Consider the following 18568-nt stretch of genomic DNA (forward strand, 5'->3'; position numbering starts at 1 on the left):
TCCATTTCATTCAGTGCTGGACCCCAGCCCGGGGTAACACCCATGCTCACACCATACACACATGCTGCACAGGGAGGGTCTTCTCTCCTCAGTGTAACTCACCCGGAAACTCCTAGGTGTTTATATGTCCAGGCAAATGATAGTGACAATTGGCCATCAAAGTAAGGGGTTTTTGGTGTTTTGTTTGTTTTTGTGGTGCTAGATATTGAACCCAGGGACCAATGAGCTACACCCCCGGCCTGTGTTTTATTTGGAGACAGTGAAGTTGCTCAGGCTGGCCTTGAACTCAGTCTGTAGCACAAAGAGTCCTTGGATTTGTAATTCTCCTGCCTCAGCTTCCTGCATCACATGGATTACAAGCCCGCACCTCTTGCCTTCTCGCATTTCCTGTTTTATAGTTGGAGATTTGCTGTAGGCTCTGCTCCCTGCCCTCTGTCCTTACTTGTTTATGTTGGCAGATGACTACTCTGCCTCGACCTTGCCAAATCTTACCTTGTTGTTGTAACCGTTTTTCTGCTGATTGTTAGTTCTTTCCATTTTACCCCTATTCCAAAGTACAAGAGTGAACAACTTTTGTGTATGTCTGTGTCATTTTTCATGTGTCAGTGGGGTGGTTCAGCTGCCTGCGCCACTACTGGACAAGTTCTAGCCATAAGACCTAAAGAAAACCTACACATGAACACAGTATCCCACCAAATGTGGGAATTTCTTCCCATCACAGTCACCATCAATACAGATTTTATGGTTTTGTTTTTTGTTTGTTTGTTTGTTTGTTTTTGATTTTTCACGACAGGGTTTCTCTGTATAGTTCTGGCTGTCCTGGAACTCACTCCATAGACCAGGCTGGCCTCGAACTCAGAAATCCGCCTGCCTCTGCCTCCCAAGTGCTGGGATTAAAGGCGTGCGCCACCACACCCGGCTTCAATACAGATTTTAAATGGAGGCTTCACTATCACTTCCTTTTGAACTCTGCACTACAGGGCTACCGCTAAAACAGTGACTTTTCCAAGTCAAGTGTTAATACCCCTGTTCAGATTATGAATGAAACTTGTCAAACAAGATACAATCCAAAGCTTCCAAGGTGTGTGTGTGTCCTGACCTTAAGAATATTAAGCCGGGCGTGGTGGCGCACGCCTTTAATCCCAGCACTCGGGAGGCAGAGGCAGGAGGATTTCTGAGTTCGAGGCCAGCCTGGTCTACAAAGTGAGTTCCAGGACAGCCAGGGCTATATAGAGAAACCCTGTCTCGAAAAACCAAAAAAAAAAAAAAAAAAAAGAATATTAAGCTGACGTTCAGTTGTCTCAAGATCTTAATGTATCGCATCAGCTGCTTTTCAGCGTTATAGTCGAATGCCTGTTAACCGGATTAGTGATGGCGATTTCCAAGGACAGCCATCTGTTTAGATTTGATAGTTTGATTTCAAGATGTAGCCCAGGCTGGCCTCAAACTCCTTTTGTAGACTAAAGCTGACCTTGAACTTCTGATATGTCTGCCTCCCAAGTGCTGGGACTATAAGACATGTGCCACCATGCCTGGCACATGCTTTTCTTGCTTGATTTGCATGTTAACAAACCTAAGGAAAAGCCCTGCTTACACCACATGACCATTCAGAAATGAGACTGCTGGTTCTGCAGTTCTTACCGCCAACCATGTCCCTTGCTCTTCCACACATCATCAGCCTAGTTAGAGTTTAGACAGAGATCTCAACCAGCAAAACTGGAATTTCAAAGAATGGAGATAAGATAATACCCCTCAGAGACCCTCGGAAAGGATCAGTTGAGCTGATGATATATGCTATTAGCATGCTTAACACTTGGTAGTAGCTACTTGCGTGACCGGTTCCTGGCGTCACATTGTTTTTGGCACCTGTAGACTAGAGAGAAAGTATTTTGGAGATCTTTCTAGATCTTTGAAGATGAGCAGGAACTAGCATCCCATCCATCAGTAAAGACAAGAAGGACTCCTGTTAGTGTGGCTAAGAACAGGGGAGCATGCTGCAAAAAAAATGGCAGAGTTGACTCTGACCAAGGCCTAAATGAACATGGGGGTCACAAGGGAATGGGGTCAAAAAAATGACTTAACAAAACCGTGAAGGCCAGAGCTCACAGAGGTTACAGCTCAATCTCCTTCAGGCTACACCATGGTCTCGTCCTCTGCTAAGCAGTCTATAAACGTCCTTAAGGACTGCAGCAGTGAGAGGGGACAGACCAGTGATTGGCCTCAGATGAACCGGCATCTCTTTAAAGCCCATGTCCCTCCTTGAGAATACTCCCATTAATTAAATGTGGGCCTTGCAAGACCCCTCTGGTTGTGCTCCCTGTCGGCCGTCTCATTCATTAATCTGCTGATTAGTAACCCTGAACACGTGTGCCCCCTGTTTTTTGCATTCCCCTTTTAATATACTGTGCCATTCCCCCGGGACATAAACTCCAGGACCCGTCCCTGGCCCGCTCGTGTTTGTTTTCTTTGCCCCTTGTGCCTGCCTCTGCTATAACATTTGTAGTATGTGTTAAATAATCCTTAAGGTAACATTTTTATTATGTCATAAAAAGTGCATGGCAAATATATTATAACTCATGGACTTTGTTTAAAAATGAACGGATAATTTATTGAGTGTGTTACATGAGCCTCGCTCCCTCCCCCACCCCAGCAGAGAGCGACTGCTCATTTAGCCTCGCCTCCTATTGAGCGCTCCCACCCTGTGACATGCTGAGAAAGCAGGGCCACGGTTGGCTAGAAGTGACATCATAGTTTATGTACTCAATAAAAATTTAATTAAGTCATTACAGGAATTGCAGTCATCATTTAACCCTCTGATTTCTTCTGTTTAGTTTATTATTAAACATTCAGTAATAGCAGTCGCCGAATCCTGATGGCTTATAAAATATCTGCATGAATTTTAATAGCTTAAATAAATGGGAAAATATGAGTAACATATAAAGGTCTCCCTTCCCATGTGGTGGCTCAGTATGTATGGGTTTTTATAAAAAGCGAAGCGTTATGGACAGGATAAGATTTTAATAAGCAAACAGCCCCATGCCATCTTCTGCTGGGGGAGCTATGTATTCATAGGCAACATGCTCTGTAGAGGACGCTCTGGCACTGCGGAGACGGGACCCTGCACAGGGTGAGGGAGTGGAGTCGGGTAGGGGGTCAGCAGAGGGAAGCTCCGGCCACAGGGCCCAGTGGGGTGAGTCCAGGAGCTCGGGCCCAGGCTCCTTCGTCTGCTGCCTGAGGTCATGTGCTGCAGTGATGGAGACTGCACTGTCCTTCAGAAATGGACGTTCTCATGTCTAATCCAGCCTGAGCCATGGCACCTGAAAGCCACCCTTAGCTGTGGCAGCCTTCTCTCGGGATCTTTGGAAATACCTTCAGGTGGCAGAATAGCACCATTTGTCCGGTCTAATCCTGCTCTGGTGGGAACCGGATGCATTAGCCCGGATCTGCCTCTTTCTGTGTTTGAGCTTCCCTCCACCACTGCTTTCCTCCTTCCGGGTCACTAAGTCAGGTGACCCCAGAAGCCCCTTCAGCATCAATGCTGGTTGGCGTGTTACGGTCTGCAAGCTAACTGCCGACTGAGCAGGTCCGGTAAATACTTTCCTAGTAGTGGTGCCTTGCCTTAACATTGGCCGCCCCTGTCGTGCGTTCCTGGCTCCGGTCATCTTCCATAGTTAGGAGAACAACCTGCACATAAGCAAGAAGAACACAGTGGGTATTCAGAGGGCTGGGTGACATCACATCCTCGCGTCATTGAGCAGTGAGCTCCAACTCTTGCCTGTTCTGACTCTTTCACCAAAGCACATTAGATGAAGCAGTAGAAAGAAATGTAGTCATATTTGTGGGGTTCCAGAAGCATGCAAAGTGTTCTTTCAGCAAAATAAAACAAAATAAAATCATTTGTGGCATAGGATAGGACATGCTGTGAGTGGCCCTTGCTTTTGTTTGTGGTGCTGACTCCAAGGCCTCAAACTAGGCAAGTTCTGAGACCTCAGCTCTAGCCCCAGCCCTAAGTGGCAGGCGACCTTGTAAGGGTTCATTATCAGCATGCCTGTCTTAGCCCCTGTCCTGGGCCAGGTGGTCGGGTGCCAAAATGATTCAGTCCTGCCTCTTGTGACCCAAGCTTGAGTAGCTCACAGTCTGGTGGGAGAGACGGGTATATAAGCAACGTCAGCCATACTGTGTACCTAGGGGGAGAAACACACACACAACTCCGAGAGCACAAAGCAACAGTGGTTCATGTGGCCTGGCTTGAAGGCAGGTAGGAAAGGTCATGGCTTACACTCCCAGCTCCCACCAATCTCATATTTTCCAGCCACGAACTCCACAATTCTCTCTTTACTTTTGAAAATTGTCCATGACTGTAAAGCACTGGGGCTGGCTTTAGCTTTAGTTTTGTATAAACAAGGCAGGTCTTACTCAGAGCCCCGTGTGCTCCCAGCATTCGATTTCCCCGAGACTTCCCGGGTATGCTGTTAACTTAACGTTGGAATGTAAACAAGTTCATGTGCACCTGAGAACAGTTCTGTGTGCAGGGCATTTGAAAGACAAAACAGCCTCAGAGGGGTCAGCCCTGCTCAAGACATCCAAAAGATCTACCCGGGCTATGACTGGAATCCAGGTTTTCTGAGTCTAAACCCAACCCTTTTTGCCTCGTCTGGCTTCCAGAGACCAGTTTGTGACCCCCAGGATAAAAATCACTTGGTTTGACTTACTATGCTATGGTTTGAATATAAAGTGCCCTCCTATAGGCGCATGTGTTTGAACACTTGGTTTCTCGGTGATGGGTGTTAGGAAGGTTGTTACCAAGGTCGCCTGCCACTTAGGGCTGGGGCTAGAGCTCAGGTCTCAGAAGTGGCTTAGCTGACTGCCTGAGAGACTGAGGAATACCCTGATACTGGTGACCCCGAGTTCATCGTCCATTCGAAGTCACCGTTCCCTGAATTCCACAGGCCCCTGCACTCCCGGATGATTTACTTTGGATCCTGAAAGAGTCACTTTTTCATCTCTAGGATAAAATACCTGAGCGAAGTCACCTAAGGGAGGAAGGATTAGCTGTGGCTCACATGTCTGAGAGGACACAGTCCATTGAGCAATGGAAGATGTGGCTGTAGGCATGTAGCAGGGGAGCGAGGTTGCTTGTTCACATCTTGGTGGATGGCTAAGTAGAAAGTTTGGACCAGAGATGAGGAACCACTATTATCCTCAAAGCCAGTCCCCTGCAATGCCCTTTCTTCAGGTAGCCCCACTTCCTAAAGGTCCTATCCGTATGGGTGTGGGAAGGATGGTTAAGCAAGACTTCATCTCCACACGAGGTTCTGAAGGATATTTGGCAGTTTCTTGAACCTGTCAAGCTAAGTAACACTCTGTAGCCCGTGTTGTATAGTGATGGGCTTTCTTCTGTATCCCAGAAAAGAGCAGCACCATGGCCCTTGTCCCCAGTGGGTGACCATGTGGTGCCCAAGTTTTAACCCTTGATGTTTGGTGAAGTGCCACAGACTGCAAGTGTCTGATGAGTTTAATCGGCATCTCATGAGTCTCACAGGAATTATGTGTCTACAGCAATCCCTTTGTGGTACCAGCAGCTCTGTGTCCCCGCTCTTGCAACCTCCCAGGCTCCTTGTTCCTCACAGACATCCCCTTGTCTTGCCTTTCACCAAAAGCTCTTCTAAGCAGCCCTTGAGATGTTCCCTAACATAGGGGGCAGTGTTCCCGCCTATTCGTCTGTCTGGTGGCCCCCAAATATTCCATCCCTCACTTCTGCACATCTTGTTTCCTCTGTTGGAAGGGCCTCCTCTCTTCAGTCTCTCCCTGTCCTGTCAGACTCCTTTCCCAAGTCCACTTAAGGATGTTTTAAAGTGTGTGTGTGTGCCTTTGTATGTGTGTGTACATGAAGGCCAGTGTCTGCAGAGGTCAGAGGTGTCAATATCCTTAGAACAGGAGTTACAGGCAGGTATAAGACGGCAATGGGATCTGAACCTGGGTCTTAACAGGTTCACTCTTGTCTGCAGGGCCAGCTCTCAGGGCCACTTAAATGCGTCCTCCTAATGTAAACTTTCTCAGGTCTCCAACATGAGGCCATTTGCACTGAAATTCATTTGTCCTTACACATTTGTGATTGGAGCCATTAGGTAGTGGTGGTTTTGTTTCACTGAAAAATTTCTAGCCTGGTGTGGCGGTGTACATGTTTAGTTCCAGCACCTAGGCAGAGGCAGGCGGATCTCTGTGAGTTCAGGCCAGCCTCATCTACAAAGTAAGTTCTGGACAAGCTGGTATTACATAGAGAGACCTTAACTAAAAGTAATGTAAAATAGAATTTTAATTACTGGAGCTGGACTCCGTGATTAAGACCCAAATGGTGACTGGGCGTGGTGGCACACGCTTTTAATCCCAGCACTTGGGAGGCAGAGGCAGGCGGATTTCTGAGTTCCAGGACAGCCAGGGCTACACAGAGAAACCCTGTCTCAAAAAAACCAAAAAAACCAAAAACCAAACCCAAAACCCAAACGGTGGCTCACAACTGCTTGTGGCTCTAGTTCCTGGGATCTGATGCTCTGTTCTGCCCTCCATGGGCACTGCACACAAATGGTGCACAGGCATACACATATACATGAGTACACACATGCATACCTCCGCACATGTATGAAAGATAATAATAATTTAAATTACACTCATTTGCTCACATGTGTGTGCATGTAAAGGTCAGAGAACACCTTATAAGTGTCCCTTCTCTCCTTCCGTTGTGTGGGTCCTGGGGAACAAACTCCAGTTGCCAGATTGGGTAGCAAGCACCTTTGCCTGCCAAACCATCTCGATGGCTTTTTGGGTTGTTTTGCCACATTGGCTTAGGTAGCCCAGGCTGGTCTCTAACTCATTATGACCTTGAACTTCTGATCCTCTGACCCCTGGGTGCTAGGGACTCCAGGAGTGTGCTACCACCCCGAAAGTAGTTCTTAATGCCCCCTTTCTTTTCCTTTTCCTTTTTCTTTTTCTCTTTCCTTTCTTTCTGTCTTTCTTTCTTTTTCTTTTTCTTTTTTTTTTTTTTTGTTTGTTTTGTTTTGTTGTTGGTTTTTTTTTTTTTTTTTTTTTGGTTTTTCGAGACAGGGTTTCTCGTTTCTCTTTATAGCTCTGGCTGTCCTGGACCTCACTTTGTAGACCAGGCTGGCCTCGAACTCAGAAATCCGCCTGCCTCTGCCTCCCGAGTACTGGGATTAAAGGCGTGCGCTACCACGCCCGGCTTTGTTTTTTTTTAAGACAGGGTTTAGGGTTTCTCTGTGTAGCCCTGGCTGTCCTGGAACTCACTCTGTAGACCAGGCTGGCCTCAAACTCAGAAATCCGCCTGCCTCAGCCTGCCAAGTGCCGGCAATGCTGCTTTCTTAAGCTAGGCTGTGTGCTCTTGTGTTCAGGCAGTTGCTGATGCTCTGTGTTCACCAGCACTGACTCACAACCAGACATGCAGCTGAGCATCCGTTTATTAAAATTAATGTAGTTTTGAGTCAAAATCTGAAAGAAGCAGCAGTTTCATTGTGGGGAATCCCGACAGCCAAGAGCATTGGAAATGGACCGGATGCTTAGACTGAGTTCCCTTCTGGGTTAACAGCCTATGACAGCTAAGTGACATCATGCCTTTCCTTACTTTCATATTTTTATGTTTGTAGGTTAATTCCTATATCCTAAAGAAGAACATGGCCCTCATGACAAATAATTTCTATGCAGCAATCTTGGGATATGATGAGGTAAGAGCATTGACCAAGCCTTAGGCTGCATGGCCTCCCCAGCAAAGGCCCACCAGCCTTCCTCCCTTCCCCTCCTCTTCCTTCCTTTATAAGGAATTTTTGTTAACTTATGTGTATGTGCCTGTGTGAGTGTCTGCCACAGGTGTGTGAGGCCATGTGTCCGCGCCTGTGGAGGCCAGGTCAGGTGTGTGAGGCCATGTGTCCGCGCCTGTGGAGGCCAGGTCAGGTGTGTGAGGCCATGTGTCCGCGCCTGTGGAGGCTAGGGCAGGGCAGGGATCCCCTGGAGCTGCGGTTGTGAGTCATACAGCATGGGTACTAGGAACCAAAAGTGGCTAACTTACTGTTATTGCTTAGTGTTTATTTCTTTACCTTCATTGAATGCTGGAGAAGTGCTCATTATATAAATTAGTCAACATTCAATTAGTTAGTGTTGAGTGCCCAGTGGGTGCTGGATGGGGGTGCAAACGTGAGTCAGATAATGCCCCAGCCCCAGCTCTTCTGAGAGAAAACAAGACACTCATATGTAAACAACATGGTCTGTGGGACAAAAGGTATACTGTTTTAATTTTCATTTTAAAATAGCACATAACTCATTTATGTGTATGAACTTTTGGCTGCATGTACGAGTGCCTGGTGCCTGTGGCGGTCAGAAGGGGCAGTGAATCCCCTGGAACTAGAGTTACGATGATTTTGAGCCATCATATGGAAACTGGAATTGAATCCAGTCCCTCCGCAAGAGCTACAAATGCCCTGAACTTCTGAGGCATCCCCTCAGCACCCCAGATGTTTATCTTATTTATTTTTTTCCAGACAGGGTTTCTCTGTGTCGCCTTGGTTGACCTGAAACTTGCTCTGTAGACCAGGCTGGCCTTGAACTCAGAGATCTGCCTTCCTCTGAGTCTGCCTCCCGAGTGCTGGGATTACTGGCTTAGTGGCATGCACAACCACACTTAGCTCTGTTACACTCACTTTTAAAGTTCACAAAACCATGTATGTTCCTGCTTGAAGCACAAAGACCCATTCTCCCTCCAACCCCAAGGAGAAGTAGTCATAGTGCCTCGATCTCCTTCCGGGTGTTATCTGTGCATACACAGCAGTCCCTCACCTTTATACAAATGAGTTACACCTACACACTTCTCTTCAGAGTACTTTATGCACAGAGCTGTATATGTTGACATGTACAATTTCAAACTCTATCCCATTAAATGCCAATTCCCTATTTCCTCCTCCTCCTCCTCTTTCTTCCCTCAGTCTCTGGAAACCACAGTTTTATTTCACTCTCTGAATTTGACGAGTACCTTGTGTGAGTAGAATCTTAGTGTCTGATCTTCTGTTACCGGCTTATTTCACCTAGCAGGGTATCTCTGGTTCATCCTCGTTGTATCTGTGTCATTTCCCGGCCCTCCGACTTTAGAACAGAAATTTCAATTGCATAGAAAAGTTAAAGACGGTATACTGAGCCCCTGTGTGTGGACCCACGGCCTTCGTCATGCCTTGTTCTCTTCCTGGTAAATGCTGTGCTTGTACACTCATTTAGGGGTTCACTCCCAACACAATGCAAGCTCCACCCTCCCCTCCTGGGAAAGGGTCCCTAACCTGCTCCAGGCCCAGCTCATTCCACCGCCTTGGATGCTTACAACACACACCAGCACCAACTGATAGTCTATCCCCTGGTTTGGTGTGGGTTTTCTCTGGGAAGTGACAGTGCCCAGGGTGTCTCTGGTGTCTTGACACAGTGCTTGGCGTGCTTTGGAGAGGGGTCGAGACATTTAGGGCAGGGCTGGGGGCGGAGCTTAGCTGGTGTGTTACTTACCCAGAATTCCCAATTCCTGGCTGTTCCCGTTCCTCGTCTCCACACTCTCTAGTTTGGTCCACATAACAGTTACTCCTCAATTTTTTTTCTTTTAAAAATTTATTTATTTTCATGTATGTGAGTACACTCACTGTCTTCAGACACACCAGAAAAGGGCATCAGATCCCATTACAGATGGTTGTGAGCCACCATGTGGTTGCTGGGATTTGAACTCAGGACCTTTGGAAGAGCAGTTGGTGCTCTTAACCGCTGAGCCACCTCTCCAGCTCATCCTCCCTATTCTTTTTTTTTTTTTTTTTTCGAGACAGGGTTTCTCTGTATAGCCCTGGCTGTCCTGGAACTCACTTTGTAGACCAGGCTGGCCTCGAACTCAGAAATCCGCCTGCCTCTGCCTCCCGAGTGCTGGGATTAAAGGAGTGTGCCACCACGCCCGGCTATCCTCCCTATTCTTACAGGCCCTTTCTTTGCACTTTGCTAAGCTCTCTGGATCACTGTGATGTATTCTGCATTTCACCGCCCATCCATTCAACAGTGGGTTTGGCATGTTTATCATGTGGGATAGATGACGAATATGTTGGTGAATCAAACAAACATGGCTTGATCTCTTCCTCACCGAAGTTACTGAGACAGGGGGCACACAAGTAACTACTCAGCAAGTGGATAAATGCCTAGTTACTAATAGAGTGCACTGATGGATAATAACAGTGGAAGATACAGTGTGGCCAGGGGAGCTCCCCAGGGACTCAGTCTCAAATACTGGCTGAGGATGAGGGGCAATGCAGTAGTGGATTGTGGTCGCACCAAGTGACTTAGCATCCGTGCACTGCCCAAGGCTTCGCTCTGGGCTATGTTGTCTCTTCTGGATTGCAAACCCCCCCCACCCCCCCAAGAGCTGAGTGCAGCCACTGTGATTCTGTGCTCTTAGCATTATGCTAAGCACATAGTGGTGGTTGCCCTGACAGTGCCATGGCTTCCCCTCTGTTACTCTAGACCTAGACCTAGACTCCCTAATTTCCTAAAGAAGACCTTTTATGCCATGAGGCAAACAGTGGGCATCCTGTTAGATTGTGGGAAGCTGGCCGGCACCTTAGTGGTTGGCTCCTGAGTATCTCTCTCCTCTTCTGCTGACTTACTCTCAGATCTGCACACCTGATGAGTCTCCCGCCTGTTCTACCTTCTCCCTGAGTTCCTAGCAGTCTGATGGAAAGGAGGCTGCAGCTGGGTATGGTGCTGGAGTCAGCCATTTCCAGCACACTGGTGTTGTGTTGCCAGCACTGTATAATGGCTAGGCAGGCACCATTCCTGACCCCAGCAGTGCAGGGATGGTCCCCTCTCGATACCAGCTACCTCGCTAACTTCTAAGCCTTGGTGCTTATCTGTCAAGAGGGGGTAATCATACCTGGTGCAGGTAATCATTAGACACTCGCTGGTAAAGAAACATGGTGGTCTGGAACAGATTGTTAGCAGAGCTAACACCTCCTGAGCCCTCCTTTCCTTTCAACTGCTCGGGACCCTTGTGTATGGATTTGCCCTGTCCCAGCCATCTCCCCCTGCTCCAGGGATCCCTGATGGCAGCAAGCCTTGGCTCCCCTGCTTCTCTTCTGAGCTCTGCTCATTCTCCAAGCCCCTGTGACATGCCTGCTCACTTCTTCCAATATCACACAAGTGGGTCTCAGCCAACAGCATCCTGCCTGTGCCCAGGGCACTTCACACACAGGCAGGCTGTCATGTTCACAAATAGCTTGCAGGAAGATGATGTGCCTGTGCTTGTCCCTGGCCATGTCGCCATCAGTTAGAAGTGGATTTCTCCAGCTCAGCCATCACACCAGGATGGTGTGCAGCTGTGGAACCGTGGGGTTCTTTAACAGAAGGCATCTTGAGCAGGTGAAATGTCTTCCCACCTACCTCATAAACTCCCCGTGCTGTAGGTTGAACCTTTTTGCTAGCTGACCTGGAATCAGCTTCACACACCTCGAGGCCCATGAGGCTGGACCACTGTAAACGTGGACTGAATGCCCCTGCGTCTTTGTAGTCTTTATTACATAGAGACCTCTCGTGGGCATTGTCTGTAAATGCTTACAACTCTGTGGCACAGGAATGATCAGGCTTGGCTAACTCATGAGAAAGTGAGGCTCCAGGCCGAGTAAGGGCTTTTCAAAGGCCACACTACCATCAAGAGACTGAGCTGGCATTGAACTTAGGTATTTCTACCTCCCTGATCCTGCTGCTGTCTCAGCTGCTAACTAAAGAGTGCTCTTATGTATTGTACCCAACATGTTTCACTTTTTAAAATGGCTTTGCAGCCTGGCACAATGGCACATGCCTGTAATTCTAGTACTTGGGAACTATAGGCAGTGGGTCAGGAGTTCAAGGCCTCCCTTGGCTACATAGAGAATTTAAGGGCAGCCTTGGGTGACCCTGTTGCAAAAATCAAAAAGCTGTGCTAGAGAGAGCTCACTAGGTTAAGAAAATTACCACGGAGCCTATGGGCCAAGCTGGATCCCAGGGACCCGCATGGTGAAAGGCGAGAACCAAACCTTGCCGGTTGTCCTCTGACCGTCACGTGCACCCTGTGGTGTGTGCACACCCAAACCCACATGCGTGCAAAATCAGTAAGTGAAATTATTTTTAAAACCCGTTACTTTTTTTGTGTGGTGGAACTAGGAATTGAATCCAGGGCTTTGAAGATCCTAGGCAAGTGCTCTACTGAGCCCCACCCCAGGGCACATTACCTCATCCTTGTAATCTGAGGACCGTATAGGTAGAGCAAGTGTTTGCTTTTACCTCCTGCTCCAGTTCTGGGGTCAGAGGCACCACCACACCCATTTTAGAGCAAATGTTTTCATTGCTTTGAGTACCCAAGAAGCCTGAGACTGGGGTTTAGTTGTTACCATCAAACCTGACTGTGGCAGAACTCAGACTCAGTCCAGTATTCTGCGTTCTAGGCAGCACTTTAGTTCCATGTCCTACCTTGCACAAGGCAGAAAACACTTCTGGATCTCTCCCTTCAGTTGCCTTCCTCCTCCTTGCACTAGAGGTCTAAGCTAGAAATGTCTATAATTGACCTCTATAATATCTGGGCTTCCAAACAGACTTCCCAGAACCAGGAGAGGCAATATCAGGCACACAAAGAGGTTCTGAGCATGGCCCTGTGCAGCCCCCTGTGACCCATGGCAATCCTACTGAACAACCTGTTCCTCTCCTCAGGGAGCGTCTGGGCCAATCATGGCCACATGGGTACCAGTGAAGTTAAGGTACCAGTTCCCTTTCCCAAAGAACTAGCTACCTTGCAGAGGTGTGACCTGAGACCAAGCCAGTGTGAGCAGTCACACCCATCCCCATGCCCAGCCAAACACAGACGTGCAATGCTGCCAGCCCGCACTTTGTTAACGGCAGCAGAAGTGTGACTGCTATGCTGCCCTTCCTGGGCTTTGTAGACACTCATTGTCTAGGCCAGGCACAGAATGTAGGGGTGAACGGACCATACCTGGAAGGGTCCCCCAAACACGAGTGCCCGATCTGCATTACCTTAGCCAGTGCCGTGCCCCTCAGAGTCCCGTATTCTTCTCTATGAAAAGACGCTCAGGGGGTAAGAGCACTGGCTGCTCTTCTAGAAGACCTGGGCTTCATTCCTAGCACCCACTTGCTGCTGCTTCACGACTGCCTGTAACTCCAGTTCCAGGAATCTGACACACTCTTCTGATCTCTGCACGTGTGCCAGGCACACATGTGGTGCACATGCAGGCCAAACCCTCATACACATAAACTAAAAATAAAAATTACTTTTAGACGAAGAAGCACTCGGGAAGCAGAGGCAGCTTTGTGAGTTTCAGCCTGGTCTACATCATGCATTCCAGGCCAGCCCGGGCTACACAGTGAAATCCTGTCTCGACACCCCACCCTCCCTCTCACCCCACTGCCAATGCCCTCTTGCTCCTTCTGAATCCACTCCGGGGTCTCCTGTTGAAATATCCGCGTTTTGTATCAGGGCTCTGTAACACTTCCTGTCTCGTGTTCCAGGGGATCCTTTCAGATGACCATGGCCTGGCTGCTGCACTCTGGAGAACCTTCTTCAACCAGAAATGTGAGGACCCTCGACAGCTTGAATTGCTGGTGGAGTATGTAAGGAAACAGGTCAGCACCATCTTTCTCCCTGTGCAAACATGGTGGCGTCTGAGTCCTCCTGAGTGTGTGCGGTTGGCATCTTAGTGGGTGATAAGAGGCTGACATACCAGGAGCTAGTTTAAGGGATTCTGACCCAATCTCATAAGCAGCAAGCATTGATGAAGACAGAGCTCCTTACTCCCTCCCTCTCTCCTCGGTGCTTCCCTCTCTCCCTCCCTCTCTTCTTCTTTCTTTCAGACAAGGTTTCTCTCGTGTAGCCCAAGCTGGCCCTGGATTCCTGATCCTCCTGCCTTCTCTTGTGAGCCACCAGGCCTAGCTTAAGACTGAGCATCTTCAGGCTCATTCATAGTGGCGCACGCCTTTAATCCCAGCACTCGGGAGGCAGAGGCAGGCGGATGTGAGTTTGAGGCCAGCCTGGTCTAAATAGAAAGTTCCAGGACTCTCTTGTCTTTTCAAGGCTGTTTCTCTCTTGGACACCAACAAAGAATGAGCATGTCCGTGTGCAGCTGTGACTAGGCCAAGGATCCCAGGGATGGGAACAGAGAGGAAAGGAAGAGCCGTGGTTATTGACTCGGTGTTTCGTTACTGCTGGTGCTGGGTGCTGCGCTAAATACCGCGCCCTCGTCCTGGAAGCGATGACACGAGGCCGAGTGACACCCACCTGCCCATCATGTACTCCCGGAGATCTTCTGCTCCCGACTTGTAGCAGAGCCAGGCTTCAGGCCACACCTAACAAACACATCTCTGGTTCTCCCCACTGGCTATTAGGCTTCCCGGATCAGGTCCTTACTCCTGGCTTGTCAGGGCTCCTGTCTCTAAAGCTTCCAGGGCGCTCTTTAGGAAGGCCTGCTTGAGCCCAGTTAGTTCTGTGAATTAACTCCTGATCACTTGCCCCAGATCCTGCCTGGGTAGGAAACTCACGCCTTCTGGATGAATGCATTCAGTCATCCCGAGGTGGAACGTGGAGGCTTTTCCGGGGTCTCCCAGTTGGTTCACCCTTCATGACTGGCCTCAGACCCCAAGCTGGGTGAATCATTTAACCGCCAGAGACCACAGCTGCTGCAGACAGCTCACCAGCTGGAGCTGTTTGTGAGTCACACCTTAGCTTCATGGGCTTGGCCTCTAGGGCTGAAGCAGCACCATGCCATAGTAATTCTTGAGTTCACCTCCATGGCCTTGCTGGCCTCCAGCAACCAGGAAAGGGAAGACCAGATCCCGGCTCTAGAGCAGACAGGGCTAATAGGACCAGCGCCTGGTGAAAGGCTGACACAGTAAAGCCCGTTGGTAGCCAGATGGTAGGGAACTCCAGAAGACAGGACTACCATTTGACTCTTCTTGAGATCTGCCAAAGCCAGGGAGAAGGCACTGCGGCCGGAGAGCCTTACCCGCAGACAGGAGTCGAAACTGGCAAAGTAAACACTGCTTTTTGAGAGACCCACCCAATTTTCCCATCTGTCCTGGTGGGCTTGTGCCAAAGGCCATGACAAGGCACAGCTAGGACCTCTCCAGGGGCCCAGAAAGAAGACGTTGCCATAATTAGTGTCTTTGTGAATAGTTTCCTTTGGAACCATTAGAAGTGGGCAGTAGTGGGACCCTAAGAAAGCCAGGAGCTTTGGATGGAGACCCAGCTCTGTCGTGCCTTGAGGACCTGTTGTGTCAGTCCTCCCCTCGAGGAGGTCACAGGCAGCCTGGGAGTCAGTCAGCCTGTCATGTGACCCAGGTTCAGGAGGGGGCTGGGGAAGACCAAGGACAGTCAGGTTCTGACTGGGTGTGTCGTGGCAGCCCAGGAAGCCGAGCCTTGAGCAGTCTCTGGTGCTACACGCCTGCTACTATTTGATAACCGACCTGCAGTAATGTTGAGGCTAACAACAGGGGGATGGGGGTGGGGGGGGAGGGTTAGGCAAAATGGTGGCATTGGGGGGTAGAAACAGAGGAGCCAGAGAGAGGTGTGGGCTACGGTTCAGTTGAACAGCTTCCCTGGCAAAGCCGGGCCTCTCAGGTGAGAGGCTGGGGCTAAGTTCAAGAGGCATCATAAGATGCAAAAGGAGCAGTGAGCTCTTTAAAGAGGGGACAATCCAAGACCTAAGATGAAGCAAATCCCCAGTCTTCCTACCTCTCCTGGTAAGGGAGCCTGCCCTGTGGGGCCACCAGGCAGCATCCGGGCCACTAAAGGACAGTGGAGTCACAGTCACTAGACACTAGTCACAGGTGTAGCAGTGGTTAATGTCCCTCGTCTGGAGTGGGTAGAGTGGGGATGTGTGACAGTGTGACTCACTAGGCCACTCAGTGGTTGGTTCTCAACCTTCCTTATGCTGCGACCCTTTAATACTCGTGGTGTGGTGACCCCCAACCATAAAATTATTTCATTGCTACTTCATCACTGCAATTTTGCTATTGTTAAGAACTGTAATGTAGGGGGCTGGTGAGATGGCTCAGTGGGTAAGAGCACCCGACTGCTCTTCCGAAGGTCCAGAGTTCAAATCCCAGCAACCACATGGTGGCTCACAACCATCCGTAACAAGATCTGGCGCCCTCTTCTGGAGTGTCTGAAGACAGCGACAGTGTACTTACATATAATAAATAAATAAATCTTTAAAAAAAAAAAAAAGAACCGTAATGTAGGGGCTGGAGACATGACTCAGCGGGTAAGAGCACTGACTGCTCTTCCGAAGGTCCTGAGTTCAAATTCCAACAACCACATGGTGGCTCAACCATCCATAGTGAGATCTGACACTTTCTTTTGGAGTGTCTAAAGACAGCTACAGTGTACTTACGTATAGCAATAAATAAAAATCTTTTAAAAACCAACTGTAATGTAAATATCTGATATGCAGGATATCTGACCTGCGACCCTGTGAAGGGAAAATTGTGCCCCAAAGGTTGAGAACTGCTGTACTTCTCCAGGTCTTCTTTTTGTGGTAATCGTGGATGTAAACAGTCAGCTCACCACCGCCCCCACCCCCACCGCCCCTGTCCCTCTCCTCTCCTTTGTGTCTTTGCTCCCTTGGATGAGCACCTAACCTCTGTTCTCTCCACTTGCAGATGCAATACCTGGACTCCATGAACGGTGAAGATCTGCTGCTGACAGGGGAAGTGAGATGGCGCCCTCTGGTGGAGAAGAATCCACAAAGCATCTTGAAGCCCCATGCTCCTACTTACAATGATGAGGGCCTTTGAGAGACTGGTCCCTCCAGACAGCTGGCTGGCTGGCTTTGAGGACCCTCCATGGAAGAAGTGCCTGTTTGCCCCAGGACCCTGAAGAAGGTGGCCTGAACTGACTTGTGAACAGTACCTGTTGAATACTCAGCCCACTCGTGTTGAGTTTCTTCTTCCTGATCTGGTGGGGTTACTGCTGGGAGGTCCTCTTGCTCTTCTGACAGGTCCCCTCCCTCAAGAGAAGCCCCAGGCACACTTCCCAAGTCCCCTCAGCTCCACACGTGACTGAGAGCTTTTTCCGAAGGCTGAGGAAGGAATGGGTAGGTTAGAAGGGGGTGCCTTCACTCAGGGCCCCCTGTGCTTGGAGCAGTTTATTATTAAGTTCCAAAGTCACAGTGGGTAACCATATATTGTCCCACCTCTGTGAGCCATGGGGTTGAAATAGCCATTAAAAAAAGAGACTTATTTCTGCCATGGTTTTTCTTTGTTCCAAGGTCTTTCAGAAACATAGTTAAAGCCCAGTGTAGTGGTGCATATCTTTAGTCCAAGTATTTGGGAGGCAGAGGCAGGTGACTCTAGGTTCTAGGTCAGCATGATCTACAGAGTGAATTTCAGGGCAGCCAAAGCTACACAGAGAAAGCCTGTCTTGAAAAAACAAGAAAAAAGAAAAGCGCAGGTGAGGCTGTGGGTTCTCCAAGCTCAGGAAATAACTGCAGCTCAGTTAGAGGCAGCACGGAGAGGAGAGGAGGCCAGGGGCTCTCTGCTGCTACTCCTGTCCCCAGGTCACAGAGAGGAGTCACTGTCTGGGCAAGGTACAGTCTGCCAGGCATGTTCACTGGGATCCAGGAGGTCTCAGGACCAAGGGGCTTGTCACATCCTAAGTCATTTAGAAAGAACAAAAGTCCCTTTGTCACCCACAGTGAACTGGGGAAGGAACACACTCTCTGCACTTGGCCTCCCTTTACATGAGATACTGTGGCGTACTGGTACCATCCAAGCCGAGGCCCAGTGTCTACCCCCACCCCAAGTTCTAAAGCACGGGCTGTAATGGGAACTTGAGGGGCCTTTTCTCTCTGGGCACTTGAAGGGTCTGTTCTCTCTTCCCCGAGAGTTTGGGTCATCTCTTGGAAGGTTTTCTGAAATTGAGGAAAGGGGGTGGGGCCCGTCTCCTCCCTCCCTTCCCCCACCCAGCTTCCTTCATTGAACTTGCTATAAAATGAGTCATATGAAGAAACCCTATACTGTGAGGTATGCGCCACTTCTGTGAAAACATTACAAATCAAGCCGCCTTCTCAGTTTATTTAAGATGCTTTTGTTGCAAGCGGGGCTCTGGAGTGAGGCGTCCTCTGTGAGCATGAGATAATAGCACCTTGTAACTCATTACATCTGGGCACTATTTACATAAACCAGAGGCGAGCCAGGCAGGGATTTGCTGATTAATTTATTTTTAATGGACTGAAGTATGCCATGCACCAAAATAAACTTTACTGTGTGTACCTAACTGCTCCTGGAATGGATGGAAAAATTAATGGAACAGATTTTGGCTCCTAACTCTGCACATTAATTCATATATAAAAGTTATTTGAGCATTAACCCATTTGCTGCCCAGGGCAGCTCCCTAGCCACAGATCCCAGCCCGCAGCACCAGCTTAGCTGCTGGGCTTGCTTTCGTGTCCTGGAACCTCAAATTTGCTAGCCACTTTAAAGGTCATTTGCAGCCGTCCCGGTACCCTTGCCCACC

The 18568-nt window shown here is 49.0% G+C and overlaps 1 protein-coding gene across 3 annotated transcripts in view; it reads left to right on the forward strand.

Moving 5' to 3' along the window:
* Uqcc1 (ubiquinol-cytochrome c reductase complex assembly factor 1) overlaps nt 1–18328 on the forward strand; it is an 84469-nt gene extending 66141 nt beyond the window's left edge. For all 3 annotated transcript variants that reach the window (XM_021184191.2, XM_029473909.2, XM_029473908.2), the window contains 3 exons: nt 7656–7733; nt 13567–13680; nt 16714–18328. In XM_021184191.2, coding sequence (XP_021039850.1) covers nt 7656–7733; nt 13567–13680; nt 16714–16848 — 327 coding nt within the window. In that variant the 3' untranslated portion in view covers nt 16849–18328. The remainder of the gene's footprint in view (nt 1–7655; nt 7734–13566; nt 13681–16713) is intronic.
* The last annotated feature ends 240 nt before the right edge of the window (nt 18329–18568 follow it).

Source organism: Mus caroli, unplaced genomic scaffold, assembly GCF_978045245.1.
Source record: "Mus caroli unplaced genomic scaffold, Mus_caroli_1 scaffold_2, whole genome shotgun sequence".
In the NCBI taxonomy this organism is placed as follows: domain Eukaryota; kingdom Metazoa; phylum Chordata; class Mammalia; order Rodentia; family Muridae; genus Mus; species Mus caroli.